General features: G+C 44.0%; 2 protein-coding genes and 1 long non-coding RNA gene across 4 annotated transcripts; 1 reads left to right on the top strand and 2 right to left on the bottom strand.

Moving 5' to 3' along the window:
- Window positions 1–559: 559 nt before the first annotated feature.
- Window positions 560–4,429, bottom strand: LOC100274840 (uncharacterized). Its single transcript, NR_169297.1, has 4 exons — window positions 3,879–4,429; window positions 3,663–3,788; window positions 1,802–1,962; window positions 560–786 (listed from the first exon to the last, which is right to left on the bottom strand). It is a non-coding gene; the product is annotated as an uncharacterized lncRNA (long non-coding RNA).
- Window positions 4,430–15,183: 10,754 nt separating this feature from the next.
- Window positions 15,184–17,379, top strand: LOC100279949 (Protein kinase superfamily protein). 2 transcript variants are annotated; one of them, NM_001152899.1, is made up of 3 exons: window positions 15,431–16,157; window positions 16,230–16,366; window positions 16,477–17,341. In NM_001152899.1, the coding sequence occupies exons 1-3, from the start codon at window positions 15,590–15,592 to the stop codon at window positions 17,068–17,070; spliced, it is 1,299 nt and encodes a 432-aa protein (NP_001146371.1). In that variant the 5' UTR covers window positions 15,431–15,589; the 3' UTR covers window positions 17,071–17,341. The 2 variants fall into 2 exon arrangements, with proteins under 2 accessions (XP_020405825.1, NP_001146371.1); XM_020550236.3 differs by having other exon boundaries at window positions 15,184–16,366; window positions 16,477–17,379.
- Window positions 17,380–20,439: 3,060 nt separating this feature from the next.
- Window positions 20,440–21,741, bottom strand: LOC109943630 (zinc finger BED domain-containing protein RICESLEEPER 2-like). Its single transcript, XM_020547130.1, has 2 exons — window positions 20,803–21,741; window positions 20,440–20,719 (listed from the first exon to the last, which is right to left on the bottom strand). Exons 1-2 carry the CDS (start codon window positions 21,685–21,687, stop codon window positions 20,657–20,659), a joined length of 948 nt encoding a protein of 315 aa, XP_020402719.1. The 5' UTR covers window positions 21,688–21,741; the 3' UTR covers window positions 20,440–20,656.
- Window positions 21,742–22,441: the final 700 nt, after the last annotated feature.

Genomic DNA, 22,441 nt, shown 5'->3' on the forward strand with positions numbered 1-22,441 from the left:
CCAGAGACAAAGGAAGCGATATAAATTATTAATATGGCTGATGCTATTGTAGACGAAGTTGTTACCGAACTACTTCACGAAGCTGCAGAAAAAATTCTGAAGGAAGAAGAGTAGTCATTGTGAAAACATTTGTAGTATATTAATGTAACATTTGCTGAACCAAGCTTGTAATATTTGGTGTTTATGAACTTGAATGTAATATATGTGAATTGTCTATAATTCAATTCTTTTCGATGCATGAAACTTTATGTACATACCGTTTTTGAGCCTTCGACGAAAAAACATCTTCCCTTCTTTTCATGCTTCGTAAAGAAGAGTTTTTATGTCTCGTAAGAATCATCCACAATGTGGCAGAACCTCCCAAGTTATTGGGCCCACATGCACCTGTCCTTGTCCCAAGAACCTCAAACGGCTATGCATGTGCACCAAACAACTTAACAGGATCTGTCTGAGTGTCCCAATGACCCCGGATAAACCACTTACCACCAAGATCGCAGGATTAAGTAAACACAACTCACATACAAACACTTGCAGCGGAAATAAACTCTTTATTACAAAATGATTACAAGTTTATCAAGATTTTATTATACCTCATCGGAGTGATTACAAAAGAAAGTGTTTCAAAAGAATTACACTTTAAAATGTTATAGAATATTTGTAAATTTGAAATACATGCTAGCTTAAGTGACAATCCTCATTAAAGAAACTATAGAAGGGATATACTTATATAAGAAGGCCGAGCCCACCGACACTTAGCACCATCCACAACAGAACAAAAATTACAACCTGAAAAACAACAGGGAATAAAACCCTGAGTATGCAATTACTCAGCAAGACTTACCTGACTAAAGAAAAGACTCTCAAGGGTATGCTGGTTTGTCGGGAATCAAGGTAAAGCTTATCAAATTTCAAAGACTCATTTTTGCAGAAAAGCTTACTAGTAGTGGATCCTTATGCCAAAATTTTACATCACAAGTTAAGTACTTTTCCTGAATCTAGATTTGCCTAATCTAGAGCATTCACTTGTCCTATACTAACTTTCTTTTAAAATCAAAATTTTGTTTCACTTGTTATCTACGATGAAGGGCAGTGATCCAGTCTTCATATCCGAGAAGTAACGGCGATTCAAATCGATTAATACCCAGCTGGGGATCTCCAACCACACGACATATGTAGCACTTAACCCTTGCATATGTCAACCATTCCCACGGATCCTCCACTACATGAACCGGTCCGCGCTACCCGGGAGCACATTACCCTACCATCCAGCCTCTTGCCAGGAGGGTAACTGCTACTCCCACCATCTCCCACGCCCAGTGCACGGTTGTCTTTTCACGTATGGAATAGCCGGGTTCAGGCTTACCCATGACGAGGTATGTGGCCAGTTAAAAGGTCCTAGATCATCAGGCCAACAATCGGTATGGTCCTTAATCGACACAGACGGACGACCTTTCCTGCTCAACGTCTGGTCCCATTTTAAACTATTTCAAAAATTTGGCGCCTGACAGAGGGGCCATGCCTGGATAATGAATTTATCAACGTCTTGATGCCTTCATTGTCCCAAGCCCATTTTATTTTTTTTGTAAAAACATGAGTCATAGATCAAAAATATGTTTCTTAATCTATCAGCAAGACTAAGCATCTCTAGCTTTTATAAAACGGGTGACAAGGTGTGGTAATCAACCTTTCAAGGATGGTAATGCATCAAGTGTTTAATCACTCAACTCCTATCACCTAATGCAGCATATAAGTGATAAAATTTTGTAAACACAAGGAAGGTGGCAAATGCACCGGGGCTTGCCTGGGATAACACTAAGTCAGTGTTGTTAGATGACGATCACTTGGTGAGCATCTCCCATCCTGGTACATGATCAAATCATCCACTTCTCTGGTTTATTCATCAGCATCACTTTGAGATTAATCCAACTATTGTCTTCCACATCACGTGATCAATTAACGTACCTAAATGATATGCAAAATGCATATGAATGAATAAGAGAAGGAATATCACAGGACAAAATAACGTTGTATGACGGTGAATTAAACATTGACTAGCAAGGCATTGCAATCATTTATAAGTACCATTAGATATATATGATCCACTAAGTATAACAATCATGTTTTATAACTTAATAGGATCTCACATAAACATCACGAAACAATAAATTATCACAAGTTCTATGTTCTACTTAGCTAAAGCATAACACGAAAGGCTAACAATATTTAGGATAATGAATCACCTATAACTTAGGATAATGAATAGAAATACTTCAATTAAATTTTAGGACTACTAATCTAGGCTATTATGCACATCATATCAGCTAAACAAGATGTCACACTAAATGTTCCAACAAGTAGGTTGTTATCACATACAATTAGATTCCCCACGACTACATGGAACTAAACCCAATACTTAATGGCAAGATGTCACAAACAGTCTTAATTAAGCACTAGATAGGTTTATACAACCCAACACAACGATCATGTTCTCCTACTTACTCGACCTAATCCGAACATTAAGAAACATCCATATGCAATTATAAGACTTCATTAATCAGGCCAAGAAATAACCAAATCTAGTTACCTACACAAAAGAAACTTCAAGCAAATCGTTTTAATACTTGCTGATTTTGGACAGCAAAATAGCAGCTATTTGTTTAGCTCATAACTCACAAGATATTTATCCTAAAATAGTAAACTAGGACTTTTTGGAAAGCCTATGAAGTCCTCTACAACGTTTGTATTACCATGACAACAAGATTCGACCTTTAGAAAGGTCAAACAGTGCTAAACTTAAATTCTGTCCAGATTTGGACAGAATTCGGCTCTTCACTTCAAAAATCCATAACTGGAGTTTCAGAAATCCAAATCAGGTGATCCTAGACTTTTTAGAAAGCTAATAGAATTGTCTATAATTCATTTATAATCATCTCAAAGTGATTCAATGTGTATCGAAGTCAGTTAATACAAATAAACATTGCTGTCCAGATTTGGACAGATTCAGAGATACTAACTCAAACAGATGTAACTTAATTTATAGGTCACCAAAAAGGGTGATCCAAAATCTGTTGGAAACCTTAAGAAAAGTACTACAATTCTTCTATAATTACTAAGATCTGATTCTAAGTTTAATTTAGTCAAACAAAGCAATTTTCGAAATCAGTACATAATCTGGACAGATTCTGAAACTGGACTTGGGAAAATCATAACTCCTAAACTGCTAAGCCCATGGTCATGAAATTTTTACACAAGCCAGATAAAGTAGTCTACAACTTTTCTATAGTACATTGCTACAGAAAATGCATTTTAGTTCGTCAAACAAATAGCACTGCAGAAACTGTACATGCAGTCTAAAACTGTGAGTATGCAAATTTTAGCTCCTAATTAGGCTCTATAGTATCAGGTTCTTGATACTTAGAAATGCTTCTTCATTTTATAATTCATTAGAGTTCAAACAACCAAATGAGAACCAACAGTCGATTTACTAACTACATTCAAATTATTTAGAGCACTAGAATTTTAAACACACATATACCTAACAACGGATCTACCGAGCATTCCACCACAACCCGCCTGCACTAAAGACGATAAAATCATCGTGACTATAATCCCCATCGAAGCCAAACATTAAATTAAACAATATGAGTGGCGAAACAGCTCACCACAACTAAATCGCCTCGAATCCGAGAGATCGACAACAACCTCCGGTTGAGACGTTCCACCAAGCACCCGGCGGGCGTTACCTTTAGAACTTCGAGCTCTTCGCCCTCCAACACCGGAAGTTTCTCCTTCAAGCCACATATACAAACACGCAAAATACATCATCTAGATACAAGTATCAGCGAAGAATACTCGCAAAAGAAATGACAAGTCCTCACCGAGGCGGACAACGCACCATGGTTGGCGGCTTGAGAACAAGCTGCAGGGGCATGGGGATGGAGACCTAGGTACCATGGATGAAGAGACGTCGACCATCAACAGAGGGGGGTTAAGTGCTTCAACATGGGAGGAAAGGAAAAGGGATCATCAGGTTGCTGCAGGAAATGGACAAGCAGAGGCGGGAGGCGAGTTCCAGGGAGGGGCAGCACCAGAGGTGTTTTCGACCAAGGGAAAAAGACCAGGCGCTATTTGGGGGGATCCTGCAGGGAGAAAACTCAACCATGGAGATCCAGGGCGGCCATGGGAGCTAGGCATCGGTCTGGGCGAACATGCCAGGAACCTAGCAGGGGCATCGAGTAAAGGGGCTGGCATCCAGGGCACCATGGAAAAACTCAGCTAGGGCTTGAGGGAGGAGGGCAGAGGGCGGCCATGGCAGAGGCGAGCTCCACGGATGGAGGTTGAAGACGACCTGGCGGCTAGCGCACGTAGGAAGGAGCTCCACAGCGCTAGAGACCAGAGAGAGGCGGTCGAGCTAGCTGAGGGAGATGAGTGCGCAGCAAATATCCCAGGGAGTCGGCGTCACTAGAAGATAAAGGAGCGTATGTGAGCTGGATCCCAGGATTAGAACGATGTCAAGGGATAAGGGAAGGAGAAAAGGCGGTGGAAAAAATGGAATTTTCTTTTTCATTTCTTATATTAGTAAATAATTTCCTCACCGATTCATATTTTTGGCACAATAAATATTCCTATATTACTCTCAAGATTATGACCAAAATTAGATCCAATTTTTAAATTACAAAAGTTTTGAACAATTTGTATTTGCCTGAGTTTTGAATTCAAACACACGCTAGTCCGAATTAATGCGACACGAGCAGCAAAAACCTCACCTAAGTTTTTGGGTTACAATTTGAAAAAAGGCAAATACACCGAATTAACACGAAATTTAGGCTACACTTATTAATTTTCCATAGTTACAAATAGTGAAACAGATTAATTATGAACTATGTTTCGGCTCTAATTATCTTGGTCTAGTTTAGTTTTGCATCCGTACTTTTGTCGTTGGGGTCTAATATTATTTGCTAGAAACCAACCACGATTATAAATCCTCGGACGTGATGTTTCGATTAACGAGAGGGGACCAAATTATTTTACACCTAAAAATTTTAGTCGTCGAGTTCTATTTAATTTGTTTCGGACGAAATCAGAGGACTGAACTAAATTTTCAAATTCGTATTTGAGCGATCGATGAATTCTAAATGATCACCAGACTCGCCAATCTCCGGAACAAATATGTTCTAACCTCACGAAGCTGTTAGTACAGGCCGGATAGACAGAGACGGAAAAGATATCGAAATTTTGATAGGTGAATATTAGAACATAGAAACTATTATTATCGCCGATATTTCGCGCTTGAGTCCATAAGCACAGTTTAACATGAGGTAAACACCAGGGGTGTTACACACACTTTGTAAAATCATCAATGCTTCGTAAACGATAGATCCCTCTTTCCACATCAGAACTGATGAAGCTGTAATTCTCAGCTTACTTTGTGTCTTGGCATCTTTTCATTTTTTGTAAAGCATTCTCCAAAGATCGGTCTTGTTTCCAATTGATGTCATTGATGTGATATGATGTATGATGTGATGTTATGCGATATGATGCGATGATATAATGCAAAGAATGGTGCTAATGCCGAAGACACATACCCACGCTAAAACACAATATCTGCGTTCCCTTAGGAACCATCAAAATCTCTTTGCCGTTTATTTTTCGGCTTCACCACTTATTTTTCGGTGTAAGTTCTGCATCCCCTTAGGAACGTCTTTTGAACTTCTTCGCCTTCTATTTTGGCGGTATTCGCGTTGACTTTTCGCGCTTCGCGTTATATTTCGGCGGTATTTGGCTCTGCATTCCCTTTGGAACGACTTTTGAGCAAAAAACTTACACTGCGCTCCCTTGGGAACGACTTTTTGTAGCTTCGGCAAACTTACGCTGCGCTCCTTAGGAGCGACTTTTGTGGCTTCGGTAAAACTTACAATGCAATTTTTAGCTCTGCATTCCCTTAGAAACGACTTTTGAGCTTCGGCAGTTTTTGAGCTTCGTAAGTCTGTGGGAAAGATATATTTAACTATGACAAGAACGAAGCTATTACAAGAAATTAAAAATGACAAGAAGACTAGATTTACATTGATTGTTCCTTATTATTAAAAAGAAAATGACAATGAATGTAAAAATGCTTCAGAGGTAGGATATCTCTCAATAGATGTGTTTTGATTCTGGCACAGTACTATTGACTGTGCGAGCTTCGGATTCCTCGCTGAGATCTCGCTGCTGATGAGTCTGATGGCTCCCTTCTGGCTGCTGACCTTGTGAATAGACAGGTTGTAGTGGCGGCGGAGGTGGAAGCTGTGGCCAGGAAGCCTGTGGCTGACTAGCCGAAGCAACAGAAGTTGTAGGATGATTACCCATATATTCTGGTATGTAGGGTGAGTGGCACAAAGCAGTGTGTAGGACCTGCTTCGGTTGACTTTGTCGGGCTTCGGCTTCTGCGATCTCCTTCTGCTTTTGGATGGTGATTTGGCACATTCTTGTAGTATGGCCCTTGTCTTCACCACAAAATAGATAGTAAATCTTCTTGGGTTGGTCCCCATATCTTCCTCCGAAGCCCCTAGTGCCTCTGCCTCTTGGAGCTGGTGGCCGAAAGGAGCTTTGTTGCTGCCCCGAAGATTGTGAAGAATACTGCGGCCTCTGCAGCTGACTTCCTCTGTCATCATTCTGAGTGGAGTTATGAATTGACCTGACATGCCTCGGGTGGATTCTTCCTCCGAAGCCCCTGGTCATCTCAGAGAACCTGTAAGCTTCCTCCCTTCTTTGGCGGAAGTCATTGTCAGCCCTGATGTACCCATCCATCTTTTGAAGCAGCTTCTCCAGAGTCTGTGGAGGCTTCCTGGCGAAATACTGGGCAGTAGGTCCTGGACAAAGCCCCTTGATCATGGCCACAATGACAATTTCATTGGGCACTGTAGGCGCCTGTGCTCTGAGACGCAAGAACCTTCGGACGTACGCCTGAAGATACTCCTCATGGTCTTGCGTGCATTGAAACAGGGCCTGAGCTGTGACCGGCTTTGTCTGAAAGCCTTGAAAGCTTGTCAGTAGCATATCCTTGAGCTTCTGCCACGAAGTAATAGTCCCTGGCCGAAGAGAAGAATACCATGTTTGGGCCACATTTCGAACTGCCATGACGAAAGATTTGGCCATGACAGCTGCATTGCCTCCATATGAGGATATGGTTGCTTCATAACTCATCAGAAACTGCTTCGGATCCGAATGCCCATCATACATAGGGAGCTGAGGTGGCTTGTATGATGGAGGCCATGGGATAGCCTGCAGTTCTGCTGCCAAGGAAGAATCATCATCAAAGGTAAAGGTATCATGATTAAAATCATCATATCATCCATCCTCATTGAATAGGCCTTCTTGATGAAGCTCTCTGTGTTGAGGCCTTCGATCTTGTTCGTCTTGAGCAACATGGCGTACTTCTTCAGTGGCTTCGTCAATCTGCCTTTGAAGATCAGCCAGTCGGGCCATCTTTTCCTTCTTCCTTTGTACTTGCTGATGGATTATCTCCATGTTTCTGATTTCTTGGTCCAACTCCTCCTCCTGGAGTGTTAGGCTAGTGGCCTTCCTCTTCTGGTTTCGGGCCTCTCGAAGAGAAAGAGTCTCCTGATTTGGGTCCAGTGGCTGTAGTGCGGCAGCCCCTGGCACTGAAGCTTTCTTCGGCGGCATGACGAAGGTCAGTGCTTGCCGAAGGTGGTCGAAAAAGGGTTCACCAGAGGTGGGCGCCAATGTTGAGGACTTGTTCTCAAATGCTATGAATTAAGAACAAGGCAACACAAAATGTTAAAGGTTAAAGCCCTTCGTCCTTCGAAGCATTATTTCCCTTAGGATATAATGATCTTCAGACGAAGGTCATGAAGGTCATACCTTCATGATTGCAGTGGATGTTAAAATAGAAAAAGAAACATATGACATATGAAAAATAACACAAATAATTATATCGTATTATTCATTCTTCATTATGTAATCATGGAAGGATAAGAACAATATTGAATTACAAAAAGTACCTTCGTCTTGAAAAAGGCAAAAGAGTACAAGTATGACGCACGAGCGAATACAAGTCAGCATGAACAGTACGGGGGTACTATTCACCTATTTATAGGCACGGGACACAACCCGTGTAAAATTACATCCATGTCCTTTACATTTGCTAATGACTTTAAGGTAATCCATCGAGGTCTAAATAGCCTTTTCCCTTTTAAGTCGGTTCGCTTTTCTGTCGTTATGCCGAAGCTCCCTTGCATGTAGCTTCAGCGCTGCGTCAACCTTTGTATTGTTCGTGCTTTTCACACTGTGTGGTTCCGATCCGAGTCCGAAGGCACCTGTTCATATATTACACTCGGGAAACATTGTTAAATCATGTTTTTCAGGACCTTCGGAAGACGAAGGCCCCCAACAAGGATAATTTTGAAATCCAAATCAAATAATCCCACCGTCCATGAGCTTGTCCTCCTGCGCTAGCATATGCTGCCTGAGGGTCGATTGGCTGGCTCCTCCAATCGTACTCCTGTCCATGGCGTTGAACCATCTCCTGCCCATACGAAGCCTGGAGGCAAACAATATCAAATATAAGTGCATAACCCCTATGCCCTTGCAAACAATATCAAACACATAATAGAGTACCAAAAACTCACTAGACGGTCGGTGGCCGTCTGAGTGCATAAAACATCAGGATTCTGAGGATCAGAACCCCTATGCCCTTGCATATACACCTCCACATCCGTGGGCGTACGACCGGATTTGACTTCCTGTACAAACAAGTTAGAATGACACATTTCTACGTAATTCAAAGTTACAACATACTGTGACTTACCATTCACTTAGCCAAGCGCACATGACCATCGCCGCCGTAGTTGTGGAACGACTCAGTCCCACGGTTTCCCCTGTTCCTTTCAGAAATGGCACGAAACTCAGGGGAAGCCCACCATCTGCACAAGGCCCGATAATCGTCTAATCGAGTGGCCATCCACGGCACCGACACCTACATGAAATTTTTTTCAATAAAGCAAATACATGGATTCGTGCGATATGAGATGCAACAACCTGTTTACCTCAAGGTATTGCTCCTCCGTCAGGTAAATTGATGACCACTCGGCCTTGGTATTAGGCATCGGTCGATCATCAGCATTTGCTCTGTACCATGCCTTTATAGCCTGAATTCGTGCATAGTACATTGCATCTGCAACGACATCGTTCGCGTTATACTCAAACACGTAACGAGCGTTCATATCATATGATCCATCGTCCGGCAACTTGTACCGTTTCTGCAAAAAATTAGTGTTATCATAAAAGCAACCATATATGGGATAACTAAATTAGTATAAACAATTCATACTCAGAATGCATTCCAAACTAGTGTTTGTGTGTTGCCAAACGTTCTACAGACACCATAGCGATAATGCTCCCAAGTGGTGGCGGGGACAGACTCGCCACTAGGCAAAGTCACAAGACCAGGCCAGTGCAGACGAACAAGATTACCAAGGACCATGTTCACCTGCCCGTAGTGTCCTGTGCCTGTGAACGAGTCGTCGATCCAAGTCCTGCAAACAGAAAACAATGTAGAAATTAAAACATAACTTTCAATAACATTTAAGCAAAGATATGTCACTCACTTTCCACTAGGCTTTATCAAAACCCGAGATTCGGGTGGAAGCTCTAGAGGTAGTCCAACAAAATGCAGCTTCCTCGTTCTCCTAACTCGAGAAGTTCCAGACCCAGCTGTGGAATCTCCACCAGCCCTAGAATCCCCGCCTGCAGAATACCCACCAGCATCGTCTCCAGCATCATCTCCCACATCATCTCCACCATCATCTTCAGCATCATCTCTTGCATGATCCTCTACCACTGGTTCCTCAATTTCAGCATCCTATGAAACAAATAACTTACATCATACAATATTAAGTAACTCAAATAATGTAATTTAACAACTAACTTACATCGTGTGGAGGCAAATGTTCTGCCAGCGCTCTCTGTCTGCTCATGGTAGAACATGTGCCCTAAAAAACTGAATCCTCACCCCTCGAGCTACTCCTCGTCCCAAGCAAACTACGAGCAAAAGACCTCATTTTCTTTGACATCCTATTTTAACAAAAACAATTTAGTACATAAATCGACAATAAAATAATAAAATATTCAATAAAATCATGATCCATACTCATCAATCGTAATCGTAATCAAAATCAGGATCTAGTTGCTTTCGTTGATTTAATGGACGCCAAGTAGCTTTCTTCTTTCTCGTCACTCGTTTTCTTTTTGGAGGAACCTCTACATCATTTTGATCGCCTAATAAAGATTCTTCCAACATTTCAGTTTGTACATTAAATGTGTTGGTAAGTTCTTCGTCTTGGAAAATCTCAGCAGCCCCCACTTCCTGCTTGATTTGACTTTCAACATAACCAGCATCACCAGAAGCATATAGTCGTTCACGAGGATTAACTTTGTACACTACCCTCCAATCAACCAAACCTTTTTTCTTAGATGGATATGTCATATAATACACCTGCTCGCATTGGTGGGCAAGTATTATAGTGTCGTGGCCTTTTAATCTATCGTTGTGTTTAACTTCCACCATGCCATATTGGTTTTCTCGCGTTGTATTTGGAGAAAACCAATCACAATCGAAGAACACCACTTTGAGTTGTTTATCTCCAAAAAACTTGTACTCGAGTATATCATTAATGACTCCATAATAATTAGTCACCTTCCCTTCATCATCGACAGCTCTAGTTATAACTCCGGAATTAGTCGTGGCTGCTAGAGGATGATCATCTTCAAACCTTGTAGAACGGAATCTAAAACCATTGACATCATACCGACCATAACGTCTGCTAGTTACTGCTCCTAGGGATAATTGTCGAAGGTCCGGGTATATATTGTCATTTTTATCTACATAATCTTGAAACCAACACAAGAAATTAGGTCCCCCATCTTTTCCCTCTCGACGAATCTGGTCACGTTCACAGCCAGAGATGCAATTTTGAGAATCAAATTCACTGTTAGTACAAGGAAACAAACCTTTTAGTATAACAACAAAATTGTAGTGGCAATGACTAAAATTAAGTTTACACTTATAGGAGAAACTGACTCATCTCTTCCATGTTGTTATACATGTAGAGTAAAGAAATCTTCCGTTCGTCATTGGTGAAACAGTATGTTGTGTTGGGTCCTGCAGTTTTGCCCCTCCATTGAAAAATTTCAATATCACTTATAGGGGGCTCGTCGACATGATATCGCAACGTAGAGGCATTGACATTGTGTTCCTCTACAAAGTACAGGCCAGTGAATGATGTTATCTCTTTGTATTTGAATTCTTCAGCGATGCACCCTTCAACTCGTCTCTTATTACCAACCATTGCACGTAGCTTCTTTAGTGTCTTTTGATGTGATACATCCATATATATTGCACAGGACCTCCTACCTTAGCTTCGTATGGTAGGTGAACAAGTAGATGTTGCATCAGATTGAAGAAACCTGGTGGAAATATTTTTTTCAAGTTTGCATACCAAAATCGGTATTTGTTGCTCAAGCTTCTCCATCATCTCTTTCTTTATTTCTTTAGCACAAAGATGTCTATAAAAGTAGCTTAGCTCTGCTAATGCTTTCCAGACATCATTTTTTACAAAACCATGAAACATAACAGTAAGGAGTCTTTCCATTATTATGTGGTAGTCATGACTCTTCAACCCAGAAAACTTGCCCGTCTTCAAATTCACAGACCTTCTAAAGCCCGCGGCGTAACCATCTGGGAACTTTAAGTTTTTCAACCATTTCATCAATTGTTTCTTCCTTTTAGGTTTAATACTGAAAGGAGCACGTGGCTTCTTCTGGTTCTCTCCTATCTCCATAGTTGGTCTTCTACAGATTAAGGCCAAGTCTTTTCTAGCCTTAGGGTTGTCTTTTGTTTTGTCAGTGATATTCATGCAAGTGCTGATAATGCTTTCACCCATATTTCGTTCCTGGTGCATCACATCAATGTTATGCATTAGAATCAAGGCTTTCATATAAGGGAGTTCCCATAGACCACATTTGTGAGTCCAATTATGCTCGGTTCCATAACCTTCAAAACGATTTCCATGTTCATTTAGTTTCAAATCATTAAGTCTCGCGAGAATCTCTGCACCACTAAGACGCTTGGGTGGTCCCCTCGTCACAATCATGTCCTTTTTAAAAGCGTTCCTATCGAACCTGAACGGGTGATCCTCTGGCAAAAAACATCTATGGCAATCGAAGTAACATATCTTTCCACCAAACTTTAGTTGAAAGCATAAAGTGTCTTCAACGCATATCGGACATGTCAAAATCCCATGACAACTCCATCCAGCAAAGATACCATAAGCCATAAAATCGTGAATAGACCACAAAAACGCGGCTCTCAGGTTGAACTTCTGTTTCTTGTAATAATCGTACGCCTCGACTCCTTCCCACAAAATTTTCAATTCTTCAATGAGGGGTCTCATCATCACATCGATCTTTGTTCCAAGATGATCCGGACCAGGTATTACAAGACACAAGAAAATAAATTCATATTTCATGCAAAGAGCTGGTGGAAGGTTGTATGGAACAGCAAAGACGAGCCAACAGGAGTAGGACGTTGCAGTTAGATTGAAAGGCGAGAAACCATCTTTTGCTAAACCGAAGCGGACATTCCGCACTTCATCAACAAAGCTGGAATCAAAAGCATCTAGTGCGTTCCATGCATCTGTATCAGCTAGGTGTGCCATGACATTTGGATTCTCATGTACCCCTTCTTTGTGCCACCTCATGTGTCTGGCTGTATTTTTGGAGATGAACAAACGTTTCAACCGAGGTATAAGAGGCATGTAACGAAGCTGCTTACGTGCAATCTTCGTCGTCACAGTCAAACCATCGTCGTTTTCAACCTCAACAAATCTACGCTCACCGCATACAATACACTTCTTCTCACTCGCGGTCTCCTTCCAGAAAAGCATACAGTTATTGTCACAGACATTGATTTTTTTGTAGTCCATCTTGAGCCCAGAGAGCAACTTTTTGGACTGATACATGTCCTTTGGCATCTTGTGATTCTCCGAAAGTACATCACTGATCAAGTTCAAAAGCTCCTTGTAGCAGTTGTTTGAGAATACAAACTTAGACTTGATAGCCATAAGTCGAGTCACAAATACAAGGACGGTCACTTTCGTGTGCTCATGCAACGGCTCTTCGGCAGCTTTAAGGAGCTCGAAGAACTTCTGAACCTCAGGTGTAGCTGGATCCTCATAATCGGTGGGTTGATCGGGGTTCTCTGACTCGACGGTTAGAATCTCATGGCGTACATCATCAAGCATCTCTTCCATCCTATTGTAGTCCCCCTCTTCATGTGATTGAAATTCCGATACAATACGAGGAGGTGGGTCCTCACCGTGGTGCACCCACACCTCATAGCCTAGCACATAATCGTTCTTGTAAATATTTATCGATATAGTCCTCCTGTCAAGGAAATTAATGTTCCGACACTTGCTACAAGGGCACCTAACATCGGTTCCAGTATCTGACCGAGCAAAAGCACGGTCGAGAAAAGCATCAGTCCTGGCAACCCACTCATTTGATAGAGCACATCTTTTCTTCCAACCTTCATACATCCATCGACGATCCTCCTCCATACTAGATACGAGACGTTAACTTAATTAGTTATGATTACTAATTAACCACACTAATACAATAGCACTACAAAAAAATCATTTCACGGGACCCTAAATCAAATAAAACAACCTTATTTCCAAGGGATTAATAATTACCCTCGGAAATTAAAAGTTTAAATTATATAGCCACTAATAAATAAATTAAAACAAGCTAATTTAATTGCATAATTAAATCAAGCCGTCGGACATAACAAAACTAAACATTACTACTAGCAAACAATATATATGCATATACAAAATTATACTAAACATTATAAAATTGCTCACTTTGCCGGATGATTAGCCAGTGAAGCGAGCGCCGGCGGGGTCGGGGCGGGCGCCGGTGGCGTTGGGGACGGGGGCAGAGGCTCCGGCGGCCACGGGCGGCGTCGGGGCGGCTCTGGTGTTGCTTGGGCGGCGGTGGAGTTGCCGATCAACGTGGGCAGAGGATCGGGCGCGGGCTGGGCGTTGGGACGGGGCTGGAGGTCCCCGTGAGAGGCTTGGGCGGCGGTGCTAGACGACGACGGCGGCTGCTCGGCGACGGCGGCGGCGGCTACGCATGCGAGCGACAGGAGAGACAGAGAGAATGAACCGACGCGGGCGCGGGGGTCGGTTAAAATCCTTTATTTCCGACGGCCCCCTAGGAGACCGTCGGACATAAGCTTATATCCGATGGCTAGTCTGCCAGCCGTCGGACATAAGTTTATGTCCGACGGCCCGCCTGCCAGCCTTCGGATATTAGAAATTATGTCCGACGGCTGCCAGTAGCCGTCGGATATAAGCTTATGTCCGACGGTTCCCTAGGCAGCTGTCGGACATAAGGGAGCCGTCGAACTTGTAGCGTTTTACTGTAGTGGGTATGCTGACAAACAATATGACAGAACTTGTTGGGATTTTGGAAGAGTCCACTCCTCGAATTGTTCTCCTTTTAACTGACATATCCGTCTTCATTTTCCGTTTTACCCCAAAATACACCCCCACACACACCAAAGTAAATATGGATTTTCCACCTCTCGTTTTTACTGATTGGGATATATGGGTCAAATGGAAGCAAATGGAAGCAGTCAATCAATATAAAATATGGTGCGGTCTATAGATGTACAGAAAGTCCGAAGCACGTTTTTTGGCCCGGTATAAGCCCGGTCCGGCCCACTTTTATACAGGCCTGGGCTGGCCCGGCACGAATAAACGGGCCAGGTCCGGACAGGAAACTAAGTCCGGCGGGCTCGCCGGCACGGCCCGTTTACTTTTAAGCTCGTCAATCCCTTTTTTGCACTAAACCGTGCTTACTGGCGCACTTAGCCCGTTTTTCAGGCTACGTTTTTCTGTGCTTATCAGACCGAGCTCGCGGGTTTAGATAGTCCGGCCTGGTTTTCTAACCGTGTCTGGTGAACCGGGTCTAAAATGGGCTAGGCTTCACTGGACCCGGGCCTGGCCGGGCGGCCCGTTTGACCATCTCCAGTGCTGTCTGTAGGCGCTTCATCGATCGAAAATATCCTCCGGTTTTAATGACTGCATAATTCCTTGTCTCTAGCTCGACGATGCTTACATCAGAATGGAGGTGGAGTGGCCGGGGACGGGGAGTGCCAGCCAAGGCGAGGCCCGTGCTAGCTGCCATGACATGAGCGCACACAGCACAATTGTCTTGCCTGAAACGATACGGGGAGTGGTTCGGAGCAGTTGGGTGTGCTGGTGTGTGTTGGAACGGTTGTCCCTCCGGCCTGGGGGGGTCCTCTTGCTTGCTGCTATATGATCCCCACGCCTCCCGCGCCACTCTAACCACCGCATCCACTCTCGTCCCGTCCCGTATCTACCTACCTGCTCTCTCGTCTTCTGCTCACACGCTGACGCGCACGCTCCGAGTCCGAGCTAAGCTAGCTAGCTAGCTACTTCCGGCGCGGCACAGCCACAGCTGTTTAGGTAGTAGCTAGACGTACGTACGTACGCACACCACGATGACGAAGGCGTGGAGGCCGATGCTGGCGTCGGCCACCAAGTGCTGCGCGGCGGAGGACGCGGCGGTGGCCCCCGACGGCCTGGCGCGGTGCCGGCCGCAGCAGTCGGAGCTCTCGCGGCGGCTGGCGTCCTTCAGGCGCCTGTCGTCGCTGGCCAACAGCCCGGCGTCGGCGGCGGGCACGGACAAGGACGGCGGCAGCGTCAAGCAGGCCGGGGAGATGGCGGGCCCGCTGCAGCTGCACTCCTTCGGCCTAGGCGAGCTCCGCGGCGTCACGCACGACTTCGCCAGCAGCTTCCTGCTCGGAGAGGGCGGCTTCGGCGCCGTGTACAAGGGCTTCGTGGACGCCGGCATGCGCCCGGGCCTCGCCGCCCAGCCCGTCGCCGTAAAGCAGCTCAACGCCGCGGGCTTCCAGGGCCACCGGGAGTGGCTCGCCGAGGTCATCTTCCTGGGCCAGTTCCGCCACTCGCACCTCGTCCGCCTGCTGGGGTACTGCTGCGAGGACGAGGAGCGCCTGCTCGTCTACGAGTTCATGCCGCGCGGGAGCCTCGAGAACCACCTCTTCAGGAGTAGGTATCCCTGGCCAACGCCTCGCTCTCCAATCCATCGAGGAGCCTTGCTCACCAGCTGTGTGCATGCAGGGATCTCGGCGACGCTACCGTGGGGCACCCGGCTCAAGGTGGCCATCGGCGCCGCCAAGGGTCTGGCCTTCCTCCACGCCGCCAGCACGCCCGTCATCTACAGGGACTTCAAGGCCTCCAACATCCTGCTCGACTCGGTGGGTTATAATTGGGTGCACCTGCTCTGTTGTGCTGGGGGCCGGGCCTGCTGTCCTGTCGAGCCCCTGAACCTAGCTACCATGACTCACTCTCTCATGTCATCTCCCAGGACTTCACCGCCAAGCTGTCGGACTTCGGGCTGGCCAAGATGGGGCCCGAGGGCGAGGACACGCACGTGACGACGCGCGTGATGGGCACCCACGGCTACGCGGCGCCGGAGTACGTGCAGACGGGCCACCTGAACGTGAAGAGCGACGTGTACAGCTTCGGCGTCGTGCTCCTGGAGCTCCTCACGGGGCGGCGCGCCATGGAGCACGTCCGCGGGCGCAGCGCACACGCCGACCAGCAGCTGAAGCTCGTGGACTGGACCCGCCCCTACCTCAGCGGCGGCAGCCGCCGCCTGCGCTGCATCATGGACCAGAGGCTGGCGGGCCACTACTCCGTCAAGGGCGCGCGCGCCGTGGCGCAGCTGGCCGTGCAGTGCACCGCGCAGCAGCCGCGGGACAGGCCGCGCATGGTGGCCGTCGTCGACGCGCTCGACAAGCTGCAGGGGCTCAAGGACATGGCCGTCACCGTCGGCCTCTGGCCCGCCACCGCGCCCGTCGCCGGACGGAACGCCATCTCCGCCAAGATCCGCGCGGAGGTCAAGGGCGCCGCCGGCGCAGGGTCGCGCCGGAGGAGCGCGTCCTCCAAGCTGCCTTAGTAATCTTGACGGCTGGACCACCTGCGTGCCACGTCGTACATGTCCCCTAGCTAGCTCGTGTGTACCCCGGGTGTAGGAATCGTCTTGTGTGTTTTGTGCCACGTCGTCGGTGTGTGTATATAGTACATACTACTGTACCGTCTAGTTTAGGCGCGTTGAGATTGGTGAGGCAGAGAGATGTTCCTCCATGCACTCACTAGTACGTACGATCCATACCTATTGCTCCTGGATTCATGAGATCGTTAATAGAGGTGATGTAAAACTTTGCAAAGTACACATGAATTTGAATTTTGATGATCGGTTGACGAAGCCTCTTTCACACCCAAATAATGAGAAACACACTAGTGCAATTGGCATTAGATACCCGCATGATTGGGTTCAATGTAAGTGAAGGACAATTGTGCACATCTTTTATGTTTATGAGTGGTATATAAAGTGTTATTCAATCTCTTAAATTATCATTATTACACCGTTTAGCCTTAATGGGAGAGACAATGAGATATCAGTCGTGCTGAGGTCTTGGTGTCCAGGGGCGGACCTAGGTATGGTTGAGTGAGGGCATATGCCCTCGCTCATTTCTCTGGTACAAGTAGTAGAGACTAGATTTTCAATATAAGGTCTCCTGCTCAGTTTAACTTAGATGTCTCTGCTTTGGTGTTTTGATGTTTATCTTTACAAGTGTGCTCTCACTCTCATTTTGCTCTAGGTCTGCCCATGTTGGTGTTAACTAATCTGACGTCGAGATTCTTGGGTCCTCATGCTTAGAGCTTATTTGGAAGCATTCAGCTTTTTAAGAAATTGGTTTATAGAAACTAGATTGATTCTAAATTTATCAGTTTATGTTGTAGTTTATATAAACTGGATTCACAGTTTCTTAAAAACCAAGAAGCTACTCTCCCTAGTTAAAACTAGCTTTTGTTTGTTTAATTACATCATGACCTTCTTGGTTTTATGGAATTTACATCTGTTACCACCGCTTTTAAAAATAGAGGAAGGGTACGTTAATAATTCTGTATCAAAAAATTAGAAATCGGTTTTTTAGAAACTGAGTTCCAAACATCCTTACCTAACTTTTATTAGAAACCAGTTTCTAGAAAATGGGGGTAGAAACTAGTTTTTTTAAAACTAGTGTGCTTGCAAACAAACCTTAATTAGACTGTCTGTAGCAGTCTACTTACCCAAAATTAGGGCTGGACGAAATGTTCGTGGCTCGTTGGATCGCTCGATTCATGGTGCTCGACTCGTATTAATTTTTTCACGAGCAGAGCTGACATTTTAACTCGGTTCGTTAACGAGCCAGTTCGCGAGCTAAACGAGCTACCACATAGACGTGATTTGTGATACTATGAGTATAATTACTATTTTCTATTGTTAAATTAGTTTAAAAATTAACTAAAAATTAATTATTATATATTTATTTTTTCTATTCTGGCTCGAGAGCTAAACGAGCCAGCTCGAGCTCGTAAACGAGTCGAGCTGACTCTGTAGCTCGTTAGCTTAACGAGCCATCTCGAACTCGGACGAGCTGAAATAGCTCGTTATCTAGCCCTATCCAAAACATTGTTTTGTATTATAAATTATGTTGTTTGCAGAGTGTGAAGTTTAAATATGACTATGATAAGTTAGTGGAGATTGTCTTACATGGCTATTGTGATCGGTTCATCGTTGACGTGACAAGATGTCAACGTTGTCTGATAGCACGTTGATCTATGAACCTAGACATGGTGTCCTAAAATATCAAGCTTTGGGTATATTTTTTAAAAAAAAACAATCGCTAGCAGTCTATTATAAAAAAAAGTTTCCAAAAAAGAACAAAATACAAAATTTTCACAACTCTCTCTCTTATGGCTGGACAGATGGTAATGAGAAATTCCTTGTCGGGGAATAGCTCCCTATACTTATCAAACGAAAAAAATTCCTCACAGGATTCTCACGAATGCTTGCGAGACATATTTCTTCCTCATCTCTGTTCTTGGTAGGGATGAATTCTCGACGAAGATCTCTGTCCCCCGTTTAAATTATAACTAGAACATACATCCATTGTTATTATATAAAACATTTTCACTTATATATATTGTTATATGTAAAAAATTATTATGTGTATATTAAAATAAACACATTTGTATAATGATTAGTCTCTTAACAAATTATTTATTTATTTTTATCATTAACTAATACACGAAAACATCATCACGTATAGGCTCACTTATTTACCTATCAAGGAAAGAATTTTCTCCATTTACATTCTATGGTGGAAAATACTTTCCTATTCACATCTCTATGGAGAAATTCTTCGCGGGGAATCGAGGATCGAGGCCATTGCTATCTTGAGACCGGAACGGGTTGAAGCTTCTGCAGCGACGACGACGGGTGCTGCTTCAGAGCACGCACCTACTGATGGAACATCATTGTTTCGTTGCGCCTTCGTCTTTCGTTTGAATTTCCAATAGGACCCATCGTAGGTATGTATGTATGTATCTATCTATACATTCAAGCGACAGCAACAGCACCGGCAGGGAGCTATATGCGACGCTCGACGGCTCGAGTGTCATTCTCTCGACGGCGACATGTCTGCTACACGACGACGGCGGGCGGCCCCGGTCCGGCGAACATCCATCGGCGTTCCCAGCCGGTCTCCTCGAGAGTCAAGACATGATCAGTCAGCGGCGTAATCTTCCATGGCTTTACCTTTCTCCCGCAACAGGATCGATGGGAGATCCTCCACGGATAGGTCTCCGTACGTGGATCTAGCGCGATATATACACACCTGCCATCTCCGCGACGCAGTCAATATAATCCACACAGACGTGCAAAGACTGCCTAGCTAGCTCAAGATTCGTGTGATGAATACTAGTGTAGTAGTGTTTGTGTGTACAGGAAGTAGCAACACACTTCTCTGGAAAGTGCACTCTCAACATAGCGAGAAATCTACATTGACAAATTACCTTCAATTATGCTGATTTATTTCTTCCCAGACTCCATATGCCGCCATTGGAAACGATATTCGGGCTGCTGCGCCCTCCAACGACAAGCCATCAACTCTACTGAGGTTACAGATGAGCAAACGTACTGCTCAGCACGACATGGACTAGGGGTGGAAACGAGCCGAGCCGAGCTCGGCTCGGTCCGGCTCGGTGTATGTACGAGCCGAGCTAGGCTCGGCTCGGTAATGGCACGAGCTACAGAAACCGGCTCGGCCGGCTCGCGAGCCTCGCCCGCCTAGTGTCTGCCAGGTCCGGTTTACCCACATGAGATCAGACAATAACAAAGAAAAATTGCAGCAACCACAACCCATTATATTATTTCAATACAATCTGAAATTTACACAGACAGAGACCATGATATAACACCAAAAGTGTAGCTCATAATTCCAAAAAAGCATCCAAAAGACAGGATCAATGCACCAAAGATTATAGCATGCAGCAACAAGAACATTCCATAAACACTATAATTAGCACAGCAGCTTGTTAAGCTTGCTGGCTTGCTGCAGTGCGCCAAATAATAGCCCAATATGCCACCAGTGCTGCTGCTGCTGCACGCCTGCACACAGCCCACACACACAGCACAGCAGCAGCAATGTATATTACTAGTTGCTCTCCACAAAGCTTTTTGGAAATGAAATAGTCTCCATGTCATCCTCATCAGGTACCTGTTAAAAAAAATACAAGCTCCAATCAAAATCTGCAAAAAAAAGAGAAATCAACTCTAAGAATTAGTAAACTATCAACTTACCACATATGTGCTTCCATCATGTGCACCTCTAATCCAGCTAGAGGAGCATACCAATGCCTCCACCATAGAAGGGCTTAGAGAACTCCGATAGTCATCTAAAGTTCTACCCCCAGTACTGAAAGTAGATTCTGAAGACACGGATGTTGCTGGAACAGTTAAAAACTTCTTTGCCATCCTTGATACAACTGGAAACCTATGTGAATTGACCTTCCACCAGCTTAACAAATCAAACTCCTTATCCGATAGACTCACATTTGTCTCATCCAAATAAATGAGCAACTCACTCTTTGATGGGTTTGCTTCAGTAGATGATAAAAATGATTGGAATTCACATGATGCAGAAGGCAAACTACAAATTCTTTCAATTGCTAATGAGGAGGAAGCACTAGATTTACTTTGAGCAGCTTTTCTCTCTCTATATTGCAACTCACAATCTTCATACAACTTTTCCAACTCACATCGAACATCATCTATCTCAAATCTAACTTGGTCACCATCAAAGATCTTACCAAAGCACCACTCGATATATCTCATCTTATACCTTGGATCTAGAATTGTAGCAATCACCATAACATTATTCTTTTCCTCCCAGTACTTGTTGAACTTCTCCATCATTGCATTACCCATTTTTCTCAAATGAAAACTAGTGGACCCTATTGCTGCCTTTAATGCAATCTTGACATCCACAATGTGAGGATAGAAAAGATTTGCAGTAGGATATGAAGAAGCTGATAATGAGGTGGTTACTTTAGCTAGAGAGGCAAGAATTGGCTCAATTGCAACAAATAAATCCCATTCCTCAACTGTAGGTTCCCATTTATAGTTCAAATCAGCATCAGCATAAGTTTGAATAGCTTCTTTGTAAGCTATACTAGTACGCAACATCTTGTATGTTGAACTCCATCTTGTTGACACATCAAGACTCAAACCCTCCCCAATTTGCAATGCAAGAGGTCTACACATCTCTACAAACTTATGCATACGAGATGGAGATTTCTTAATATACTTCACCGTTGATCTTAGGTTGTCTATCAAAGAAGCTAAAGCAGTAGTTCCATCATTTGACAACCAAATTAATGATGTGTGCACAACAACGGACATGAAAATATTTTGCATTGAAATTATTGCCCTGTCTAGCTGTAAATCTAGCCCTCAAACCACGAATGGCACCATCATTGTTTGAAGCATTATCCAAAGTGATAGAAATAACCTTATCCTCTATTTTCCATGTAGTGACACACTCATATGCTGCTTGCCCTATCACAGGTCCTTTGTGTGGAGGGTCTAACTCAAAGAAATTCAGCACACGACATTGCATTTTCCAATCACTATCTATGTAGTGTGCAACCAAACACATATATGACAAAGTTTGATTAGAGGTCCATAGATCAGTTGTCAAGGAAATATAATCCACATCTTTAAGGGCCTTTATTAGTAATTCTTTTTCAGATTCATACACCTTCAAGCATTCAGATCTAATGGTCTTCCTACCAATGAACACATACTGTGGATTCAAATACTTCGTGACAATGTTAAACCAGGTATGCTCAACCATCCTAAATGGGTACTCGTGTACTATAATCATCTTGGCAATTAACTTTCTAACTTGCTCATGATTATAATCTCTAGGGGATGTGAT

The sequence above is a fragment of the Zea mays genome, chromosome 1, assembly GCF_902167145.1.
Source record: "Zea mays cultivar B73 chromosome 1, Zm-B73-REFERENCE-NAM-5.0, whole genome shotgun sequence".
In the NCBI taxonomy this organism is placed as follows: domain Eukaryota; kingdom Viridiplantae; phylum Streptophyta; class Magnoliopsida; order Poales; family Poaceae; genus Zea; species Zea mays.